The 12036-nt window shown below is 41.3% G+C and overlaps 1 protein-coding gene across 7 annotated transcripts in view; it reads left to right on the top strand.

Moving 5' to 3' along the window:
• Dgki (diacylglycerol kinase, iota) overlaps positions 1–12036 on the top strand; it is a 452769-nt gene that overhangs the window by 393727 nt on the left and 47006 nt on the right. For all 7 annotated transcript variants that reach the window (XM_087659331.1, NM_198782.2, XM_087659334.1 and 4 more), the window contains 1 exon segment: positions 4905–4930. In XM_087659331.1, the coding sequence (XP_087515457.1) occupies positions 4905–4930 (26 nt within the window).

Raw genomic sequence — 12036 nt, 5'->3', positions numbered from 1 at the left:
TCACTTTGTCTTAGATAACCCATTAGGGGCTCACCTACTGAAGAGGCAGGCTCTCCTTCTCTAAGCATTCATTAGCTGCCTGCATTTGTTTTGGTGCTGAACTGCATGAAAATGTCACCTTTCCATGTCGGCCTGTCTGTAGGTACAGCTATTGTTCTGGCTAGGTTTATGAAGCCCTGTGTAGGAGAGAGTGGTGCATTTTAGAGTCAGGTAGTGCGATGCCTCCAACTCCGTTCATTTTGTTCAAGATTGTCTTGCTCTCCTGAGGACCTCTGTGATTCTACATTAACCTTAGGATAGTGTTTACCATCTGTGTAAAGAGTGTCTTTGCTATCTACTGGATCCGTTGCTCATTTGGCCATGACCATGGGTTGTGCCTTCTCCACTTTCTCCCATCAGTTGTGCATAGTCAGACTTTTCTGTAGAAACCCCTGTGTTCTAGAGAATAAACCCAGCCCCTATGACATCTAGAGATATTTTCTACAATTGCATTTAACACATATTTACATTTTTAAAAAATTGCTTTAAGAGCCCAGATTCCTAGACTGTTGTAAGCTGTTATTCCATGTTTGGTTGAGATCCCTGAGAGACCTGCTCTTTTCTGAAGAGAAACAGAGGAGGGATGGGTCTAGAAGAGAGGGGAAGTGGGGATAGGAACTGAGAGAAGAGGTAGGGGAAACTGAGGTCGGGATGTAATATGTGAAAGAATAAATTAAAAAGAATCTAAACTCCTTATGGCTGCACTAACTAAACTATAAGGTAAAATAAAATTTATTCCTAAAATAGTAGAACATTAAAAGTGTTTATTTTTGACATTTTCAATTATTTAACTTCTTACGATACTTTTTTTCTTTTCTGCAGCAACAAATAGCCTTTTGGCTCTTTCTCTTTAATTAGCTAAGGGGCGGGCAAGCCTATGCTACTCTAACGCACTAGCTAAAGGCTGAGCAGGCCTGGGCTCTCTCCATCTCTGTGTTTCCTGTCACTGCATTCCTTTCTAGACTTCTCTCCCAACTCACCACTCCATTCTGTTCTCACTTTTTCCATGTTCGACTGTCAAGCAGATTGGGTAACTGTTCTTAACTTCTCCATATCCTCATGTCTTTGGTATGTCCCGCTGACACTTCTTGTTTCCTTTGTCCTCTTGTGAATCCACGGTAGCTTTTTGATTGTGATATTTTCACTGGGTAAGTTCTTTCCAGAACTTCTGGTTTGGGGTGGCTACCTGCAGGAAGACCGACTTTGAGCTGTTTGTTTACAGACCCGTTTTTATTTGCACTCTCTTCTGGAATCTGGTCTAACATGTCAAGATCAGGACATCCCAGCTCAGACTGGGACTGGATCCGTGGAATACGATGTCACTGTGTCCCATCAATGTCACGACTGTTCTCCTGAAGCCCAGTCCAGCTTTTACTGTATTTGGTGGCTCTTCTTCCTCCATGGCGGTTTCTCTTATACACAGCTAGATTACTGAGCGATGTTTTTATTGGTTTCCACGCTCCCTGTTATTTTTCATGGGTTCCAAGGAGAACTGGAAAACAGACATTTTTATTCTTGCTTCTTGACAAGGAAGTTTCACAGCGACCCCTGAGCTTATCTCTCTCTCTGCTCTCTTTAGATCATTCAGAAATAGAAACCAGAAAATGTGGCTTTCAAACTTTTTTTTTGTATTTATTTTAGAAAGTAAATTCCAGACACGTGAAAATAGATTTATAGGCTCCATATGGAATGGTCCCAACTCCCCCAGTCATGGGTTTTCTCATCCTTTAGGTGACAGCAGTACTGAGTTATTGATGTCTCTGATAACGTCTCTGAAACTTCAGTTCTGGCTGTTTTATGTACCCATTGCTTCTGTCTAGAATTTTTCTCTCACTTACTTAATGAGCTCTTATTAATTCCCTAAGGCTGGGGCCAAATGGTTTTGACCTTCAGAGTTTGTTTTATTCTTGGGGGATATGATTGATCCCTCTGCCCTGTTACCCTTGTACTTAATACACATTTTTCTTGTTGTGCATTTCACTTGGTTATAAGCATTGGGTTTTTTCCTATTATATCAGTAAGTCATAAGTAGTTTTTTATTTTTCACTGGAGTATGACTCTTGTGATATTGTCCTTTGTTTCTTCATCACTTCATGTGGGACAGCTTTTTGGGACCTTGCTGCATACATTAAACCCAATGAATTAAAAGATTCCAGCACAAATGATAATAATTTAGTTTAATAAAAGAACAATTCTTAAATGCAGTCTTTGAATTCTTATTTGTTTTTTGCCGTTGTATTTTTTTTCAATTTCCTGAATTTGAATGAGATAAGAATGTCAATAGCACCTACAAGGTCATAGAGCATAGCAAAATCTTATGCATTTTATAGATCATAATAATAAAGTCTGGTAATCAAGAAAATATGGAGGAGAACTCTACCCGGTTGAGTGAGTAGATGTTAGTAAGAGTTCATCGTGTGAAGTGGCACTTACTTCTAAGAGTGTGCATATGGAAGGACACGGAACAAGTTCTGGCCAAGTCTCTCAGGACAGTGGGGATAGCGAGGAGCTTTCCTGTGTGCCTCAGCTGCCAGGCTCCGCTGTCAGGACAATAATCTCTTCCTGACATTCAACCTCTATTTTAAAAACAACTGCTTCTATTGCTCATTGCAGGACATTTCTTCTCTCCTGAGCTGAGTTCTGTGAAACCCCGCTCCCAGCCTTCGTGGATGACGTGTCTCAATAGTATAATCTAGTGACATTTCGCAGTGAAAGGTGAAATTCCGAGTGAGGGTTGAAACGCTCCATTTGTCTTCAAATTCCACAAGTCCGGGAGTGTGGGAGACATCCAGGCACAGAAACATAACATGACTAATCTGTGCAGAACACTCTGATAGTTCATCCTCGCTGCCTGGACAGACTTCAGAATGCATCCCCTTGGGACTTCCACAAAGCCATCTGGACTATCTCAGATTTAGTATTAAATGCTTTGCAGAAAGGCAGCAAAGAATGGGCCTCAAGGGCTCCCATCTTGAGACACGCAGGAGGCTATGGGCATGGGTTTCTCTTTGTTCTCATTCTTTACCAGAAATAAATTGTAAATATGTGTTTGTTTACTTTACATAAAAATAAATCAGAATGAAGATGTTCTTTTGTTGAGAGCATATCTCTCATGCCCCCAGAACCTTCATCAGCACAAGTTATTTCCAATCTACATTCTTCTTTGAAATCAACTTTTAATTCCATTTTACCTTTGGTTCCACATGTTCCCTGATTAGTATTTTTCCTGCTAAAACAGATATGGGTATCTCTTCTGCCGCATGACCTGGGTATCTTTTGTGTCTAAGGGTGCCCATTCCAAGGCCCCTCTTCTCCTAGAGAGCTCAGAAGCAGACTGTTCTCCTCAAGGTCATTCGAAGGTGATAAGCTCACTCCCGAAGAGCTTTTGATTGTGTCTGATTCCGAATATCAGAATGGTGGTACTGAAACGCATTCAGTTTAACCAATGTAAAGCAGGAGCCCTCTTTTTTGTTTCCACATTGCTAGGGGACAGTAACCTACAAAGACCAGTGTGAGGACAGTACAAAATCTGGGAACTTTTAGAGGCACATAAATCGGTTTCAACAGGGGAGGCCGAGAGTTTCTCGGGTAATGATGGCTTAGGGACATGTTGGTCCCTGCTTATCGTCATTCCGGTTTATTTGCCTCTTGGATACTCATTTTTCCCACCAAATCTTGAGACTCTGTGTTTCTTGTGCCAAATTCTACCTGAAAAGGCTCATGAGGCTGAAATGGGTTAGCGGTTTGCACTAGTTGATGTTCAGATTTTCTATGCATGCAGCCACTGCTGTGTACTCATACTAAAAGTGATATCACTCATCAGTCACATCAAGGGGTCATGCATCCTCAAGTCCTTTAACACTGCTCCAACAACTAGTACATCTTTAAATACACCCCCCATCCCTTTATTCACACCACTGCCAGTGTCAACAGAGGGAGAATATTTTTATGGTTGGCATGATATTCATTCTGTTTGGTAGCTGACTGTGATAATTAGCGCTAAGCTGACAGGTGATATAGGAAAGTTATTGATTTATTAGATTTGTGAGACCCCAGTGGTTTTTTGTCCTATTCTGATTTTTATCTGTTTGGAGATGCTAGGCTTGGAAGCTTAAACTCATGCAAACATTAAATCCCATGAAGAATTTCAGAAACAGGAAAATAATGATAATTATGAATTCATTTTCTTTATTTTCTTTTACTTCTGTTACATTTTTAAAATGACTGAGCATGGCCCTTTGTGTATTAAATCCAGTGCATATTTGATTCCTGGCATCTGTCCTAGGTGTTAGTCCTTGGGCATTAGGTTTCACTTGATAACAGAGTTCAATGAATTTTCATTCTTCCACAATGCGTCCAGACTTAACTAATTTGTTGCAGCCCTGGGGCATTATGCTTAAGCTGCTGTCATTTAATAACCCATAATACTCCACCAATCTAGATAATATGGAAGTGATGCTGATTAGAATCTGCCTTTTAACAAGGACATTAGTTATACCTATATACTGAGTTTCTCTTTAACTTTATAAAGATTTATTTATTAATTTTGATTTTACATGCCCCAGTGTTTTGCCTGTATGTGTGTGTGTGTGCATCATGCGTGTGACTGGTACCCCATGGAGGCCATAGCAGGTATCAGATCCTCTGGAACTGGGTTTAAGGATGGCAGTGAGCCACCAAGTAGATGCTGGGAACCAAACCTGGGTTCTCTGCAAGAATAGCACATGCTCTTAACCTCCGAACCATCATCTTTCCAGCCCTACCTTAGCTGAATTCTCACTATATAATTTTTATAGCATTATGGGTACTTATTGCTGTCATTATCATATATAAAATATTTATCATGTTTGTATTATTTTTTATAGGTCACCAGTCTCTTCGGAAGATCATGGTAAGAATATGTCTTTTTTTAATCCTAAATTCTGCACTCAAAATTCGTCCCTGGTCCTTATAGCACAATGTCATAGTAGGTCATTGTTTAAAAAGTGTCTCTAACTCCATATGTACAACAATGCCAAGCAACCAGAGCTTCCAGGGACTAAGCCCCTACCCAAAGACTATACATGGACTGACCCTGGACTCTGACCTCATAGGTAGCAATGAATATCCTAGTAAGATCACCAGTGGAAGGGGAAGCCCTGGGTCCTGCTAAGACTGAACCCCCAGTGAACTAGACTGGTGGGGGGAGGGCGGCAATGGGGGGAGGGTTGGGAGGGGAACACCCATAAGGAAGGGGAGGGGGGAGAGGGATGTTTGCCCGGATACCAGGAAAGGGAATAACACTTGAAATGTATATAAGAAATACTCAAGTTAATAAAAAAAATATCGAAATAAAAAAAAAGTGTCTCTAAGATGTTGACCCTTAGCATTTGAGTGTGAAATGTCTCAAACAGTTCTAAAAGCATGAGGCTGTTTCATACCTAGTATTATTTTCATTTTTGTTTTGTAACCATTCTGGTTGACAAGCATTACGAAGTTTAATATCTTCTACCTGGTCTCTGTCCGCCATCACAAATGTCTCATAACTTTTGAGGTGAGCATTATTTTCTGCCAGTCAGATTTTCACATCGAAAATGAGGAGATGTTACAGGAGAGATCATCCAAGTCTCGTCCAGACGGGACTTTGGTGAGGCCACATCTCTGTGTTGGCAGAGTGCTTTGCTGTTTACTCAGTGCCGTGAATTATTCTTACTTTAACAGACAGCTGTGTCACTCAAAGGGCAAAAACATCTGATTATGTCATTTCTAATTTTTGTTCACTTATTCCATAGTCACTCAGAATTGCTTGGTGTCAGTGACGGGTCCATCGCAACATGTTTCTCAAGCATCTGTAATCAGCCTTTGCTGCGGTGTCCCTCTTGGACGTTGAGATTGCCCCATAACCGTAACCCACACCTTTGGACCTACCCCTTTCCAGTTTACCGTATGTGTATAGCAGATCTCACATACAGGATGACCACTTTGCAACAGACCAAAGCTTGTGGTTGGCCTTCAGACACCATATTTTAAAGCAAGCGCTACTGGGCACTAAGGATGGAATCTCCATCTTCCTCTGGTACTTATTGTTTTATCGGCCATCTTTTCCCATCCTCCTGTCAATAGCCCACACTCCAGGCATATGACTCTATCTAATTTCTGGATCACTTGCTTTTCCTGCATCCCCTGCTTTCACTCTTGCTGTCCCCAGAAGGAAATGACTCTTGATTCTTGTCATGTAACGGTTTCTGCCCACTCTTTCTCATCTTCCCTGAAAGCTCTCTGATCCACTTGTTATGCCACATATTTTCCTGAGCTTAACACACTAGTCTGATGCTTTCCTTAGACTGATGGCTCCTCAGACTGCCAATTTCTTTGATATAGTGTCCAACAAAAAGCAAACATTAAAAATGTATTTATTAAGTGAGTGAATTAAGGAAACGGAGAGGGAGTTTTAGGCTGTCTCTCCTGCTGCTACATTATGAAATCTGTCCTAATATTAGAATGAGATTGTATCATGCTCTCTGTAGAATTGTAGGGAAAATTATGTTCAAGGCCCATTAAGTCAGAATTAGGTAATCAACCACCTAATGGTAAGCCATTATTGCATGCTACTGCTATTGTTGCTAGTAAGAATATGGTTTGGATTGTATATTTATAAGTCCTTCAGCTTCTGTGTCCAAGGGATAAATTAGAAATGTGCGTTTGCCCTTATTTTGAACTATTTTTACCCTTAATAACCTCTGGCTGCTTTCGTCTTTTTAGGCTTTAGAGTAAATCCTCTATTCACAAGGGGGAGGAGATTCTAAATCCAACTTCCGCAGTCCACTAGGACTTCTTCAGGAGCCAGGAGAGATCTCTAGGCATATGTCAGGGCCCTTTGAAGCTTTGGAAAGTGATCCCTCACCAAAAAATCTTGCTCTTGGAGTTAAGAGCATTTTAACAACTATTACATGTGATTAGTTGAGGAACTACTCTGTAAATTAGATGAGCCTAATTCTTTGGTGAATTCAAAGGTGCACTGTATATTTATGCCTCTTTGTCTCCTGTAACTTCTAAAGTTTAATCACGCATGCTGATTTACCCACACTGCCTCACTGTGCACCATCTACTGGTCTGTGCATCCTCAGGGAAACATTTGTACATGTTTCTTTACTACTATCATGTTCTGTGTGGCACAGTATGTTGCCTTACATTTATATATGTTAGGGATTGATATTTACTGTGGCCATCATGAAACATCTTCAGTGTCACACCACCACTCTCGTATAACTTTTGCATGTTGTAATGGCACTGCGATGCCTCTGGGAGAGAGGTGAATCACATTTCCCCGCTTTATTCTAAAAGAATTGAGGCACATCGGCAAATGGGATGTGAAACCAGAATGTAAAACTCTATGCCTCTCAGTTTTCTGTTTCGTTCTCTTTCCACCAGCAATCCTATTTCCTTCAGTAACAGCTGCTGCCTTTGGCTATTTCAGAAACAAAATTCATTCTTGCAGAAATCTAACTCAGAAAGCCCCACAGCCCTGGCATTTCCCTTCCTTACAGGCGCCCTTCAGAGTACTCTTGAGCACAGCAACCCCGCCCCTTCTCTCTCAGTCTGCCTGTTGTGCAATGGGGCTCCTCTGCTCTGTGTGTCCCCTGGATAGTTGTGAACTGAAATGGAGAGTCATCTGCAGAAATGGCCTTGCAGTTTTCTTACAGGCACAGAAATAACTTGTTCTTATGTTCTTCCATCCAGGCAGTGTTCCAGGATGTGTAGGTTGGCTGACGTTTGCCCCACAGAGCACAGAGGTTGAGATGTTGGCATTTGCACGCAACCCCAGAGGCAGAGGCAGAGAAGTCACGGATTGGGGGCCAGTACAGAGAATCTAATGAGTCGTTTTGTCCAAACAAATGAACAAACAAAACTAAAACCAACCTAAAAAAAATAAACAGAGGAACTAGGAAAAGTTAAAAGATACAGTGGTTACTGGGGAGAAATGTGCCCCTTTTTGAGTTTATCTACAAACAATAACTCTTCACTGGAAACCTTTTATTTTTGTATCAGATCCAAGGAAAAGCAAAATGCTTAATACATAATTTGACTTGAAGTCCCCAAGTAAAGAATGGGTTCAGGATTGAATGAATGGTCATATAAGCTTGCCAACACCAGGCATAGATGGTATATATATTATTTTTATGCTCATAACAGAGTGTTCTGGCTTTGAGAATAGAAGATAAAGTGTATCAAGTACTTACTGAGAACTGTGTTGTTGCACAGTAACTGCGTTACTCCGTTTCCTTGTTAATAGGTAACAGCCTACAGGGCATGTAGCTCCCTAACTTTATAGCTTGGGGAATAAGTCCTGAAATAAATGGCTTGATACCACATAGCTACTAAATGGTTGAGTCAATTTTGTCCTAGATTCAATATCCAAGCTATCCTCTCTTTGACTCACCACATTATTGGGAAAACAAAGAAATGATTGTCAGCATTAAGGTAAAATTGACAGAATTATTGAGAAGGGAAAAAAATTCCTTCCCTCTAACAAGAGTTTATTTACTGCTGTGTAAGTAATTTCTTTTTAATGACAAAAGAAAACTGAATAAAAAAATAACAACTTCTCCCTCCTGCTGGGAATGATTTGTCCCTGTAGAAAAGTGAAATACCGATGTCACATTTTCTCATAATTAGTTAGCTGAGTGAAACCGAAGCTTCAGGGCAGCCTGCCATGTGCGTCTCCGGGGGAACATTATGTTTTAATGCAACATCTGGAAGCTGGAGCCCCACTCCCTGTCAGAAGATAAGCTTGGCAGTGATTGATGGCCCTGTCCTCCGAGTCCCCTCTCCCTTTAGGGCCTCACACTTCATCATGTCCACCACTCTTGGGATCACCTCCTCCTGCCCAGGCAGCTTCTCCAGCTCTAAGCTCTTGGATCCTTTATGCTCTTAGCATGTTGATTTTCCAAGCCTCTCAGAATGCTGTTCTGACAGCCGCCATCTGTGTGAGCATACATAGGACATTTTCCAACGAGTGTCTTGGTACAGAAAGGGGAAGAGTCTTTGCCAGCTGTATATCTGACAGAACTAATATCCAGAATATATAAAGAGCTAAACAACAACAACAAAATTTTAAAAGAAAGAATGAATTGACCTATTTAAAAAGTGGACCTGGAACCCGAACAGAAAATTTTCAAAAGAATAGTCCATGGTAAAAAGCATCACTAGACACTTTTAAAAGAACATCAATAAACTCTTTGATTCTCCAACAGCATCTAAGTGTGCATCACACACACATACACACACACACTACATGCACACATATGCACACATGCACAGACACACACATTACATATACACACATGCATACTACATACACACAGAGACAGACCCACACATATATACACATACACAAACAATACATACACACACAAAAGACACTCACACAGAGATAGACTCACAACATACACACACATACACTACATACACACACATAGACACACAGAGATAGACACATACACACACAGACAGACACACATACACAGACACACACAAGACACTCTAACAGAGACAGACACACACACATACATACACAGAGACGGATAAACAGAGACAGACACAGACACACACAGACACAAACACACACATACACACCCACACACCCTCCTGAACACTCATTAGTCATGGGTCTCATCATGTCTGTGGTCACTTTTCTCTTGCCACAGTAAATAGCAAACATGGATGGCAGTGACCATTCTGAGAAACGTAATGGCCATGGTCACACACGTCACGTCTGTGAGTCAGGCTTGGCGTTGACTGTACTTTATAGTATCCTCAATAACACACCCTGTGATAGGGTACAAGAACTCTTCATGGATATGAGAATCCAACCCTTGATAAGTCAATTTTCTGTTTTCAGTTTTACATTTATTATTTCCTGTGGATGTGGGTGTGTGCATGCACGTGGGCCCATCTGCACACCACAGCGCACAAGTGGAGGCCAGATGACAACTTGTAGGAGTCAGTTTTTTCCTCTACTACGTGGGTTCCAGGGGCTGAGCTCAGGGTGTCAAGCTGGACCTTAGGGGTCCCTACCTTCTGGGCCATCTCATCAGTCCTTAGCTCAGTCTTCTCCTCTCTCTCTGTACACGTGACGCTGTGAGTGATCGCAGGGCCTCTGTGTATTCTAGGCAGATAGTCTACCACTAAGTTGTGTTCCTCTTCCTCACTTGTTGCCTCTTACTTTACCCAGGTTGGCCTTGGGTAAAGACCAAACTGACTCTATGGCTCAGGTAGGTGTGGAACTACAGTCCTCCTGTCTCAGTCTCATGAATACCTAGGATTCTAGGGCTATGCTATTAGGTTTGATCACCATTCTAATGTAAACATATATTTGTATAGTAAGATAGATAATATGTATAGAATCTGGCTTCTCACTTCAAATGATAACTAAAGGGACCATTGTGAACCTTTTTCCGGTCAACAACATAAAGCACATGTAAGTTGAGAGTCTCAGGTCATCTGCTTTCGGACGGCATTAGTCCCCCTGTCTTTCAGAAGTAATTGCATTCGCCTCTATGTCAGCACGTCCTCATTTCTTTATTTTACTACATGCATGCATGCTACCCCACATGTGAATTTATGCATGATTGTACAGACATGTGTGTGTGTGTGTCCAGTTTTGTCTGTCTGAATGCATTTATACAATAGGTTTTGAACATGTCTACTCACTAGTCCCTCCCGTCAGCTCTTTCTAGTGATCTGCTTCTCTCCCAACTTTCTCCATATGGCTATTAATACAATTACTAAAGTATCCTGAGGGCTGGACACAAGTCTGTGAGTTTGCGGCCCTCCAGTGAGGTATGTACAACATAACAGCAGTCGTGTTCCCAAAGTAGCGTGACCCCCCACCTCAGCAGCCATCAACCGACAGCAGCTTCTCTGATAAGGGTGGGAACTTTGGCCCCCTGCCCTATCAATGATGGTTTACTCTCTGGCTTAGTCTCGTGCTGACCTTGTGTAGGTAACTGCAGCTGCTGTGAGTTCTGTGTAACCTCCATGTAGGCACCAGAAAACGATAGTCAAAACTTTCCTTCCTCAGCTCCTTCTGGCATCCTCTAGTGTTTCAGCATTTCAATGGCAGTGTCTTAGTCAGGTGGCGTATAGCTTTAGCTGTTTGGGTGTAGGGAGAGGTCATTCAACTCATAGGCTCAGCTACAGTGATAAGCACCTCCATTGATCCACCCAGAAAATGCTTGAAATGAATGGAGTAAAAAAAAAAAATTGCCAGTCTGATGGTGGTGTTCCATTGTGTCTTGTAATGGAACATATTTGTGTTCTGAATTTACACATCGGTAGAGCATCTTTTCATGCATTTAAAGGCCACTTACGTTTGTTCATCCATGAAGCAGTTCATTTTGTTGTTGGACAAACTTTTTTCCCCTTGGGTTATCTGTTTCTTAATAGTTCCATAAACACGTTTTTGTGGGTCACAAATACATTTTTCCTTCTCTCTGTTACAAATTTTCTTCAGCTTGTGGGTTACATTCCTAAAGCTCCCTTGAGTTTCATCCTGACGACAGATGGTTCATGATTTTAAAATATCTCAAATTATTAGTATTTTCCTGTAGTTGATGTCTTTGGGATGTTTAAAGGAATTTTTTTTTATGAAACAAAGTTACAGTCCCATGCTACATTCTAAAAAAAAAAACACCTGCATTCCTTATTGATTTTTGTGGTTTCATAATAATTAAAGATACACTTGCTTTTTTATTTTTTTATTGCTTAACAATTCATATAAGCATATAATGTGTTTTGATCAAATCTACCCCAAACCTCTACAACTCCTCCAATACCCTACCACCATTTTTATCTCTCAGATTCATGTACTCATCTTGAACTTCAGGGAATCCACTTGGTCCCATCAGTATGAGCATGCGCACCCTCTGGAGCCTGAGCCGCCTGTTGGGGGTAGTTTTATCCCTACAGCCTTTTGCTCCAGGACCAGCCCCTCCCAGCTTCCCTTTTGCTTTACCC

Source organism: Rattus norvegicus, chromosome 4, assembly GCF_021556685.1.
Source record: "Rattus norvegicus strain SHRSP/BbbUtx chromosome 4, alternate assembly SHRSP_T2T, whole genome shotgun sequence".
Taxonomy (NCBI): domain Eukaryota; kingdom Metazoa; phylum Chordata; class Mammalia; order Rodentia; family Muridae; genus Rattus; species Rattus norvegicus.
Note: the sequence above shows the minus strand (reverse complement) of the source record. Positions and strands in the feature narration are given on the sequence as shown.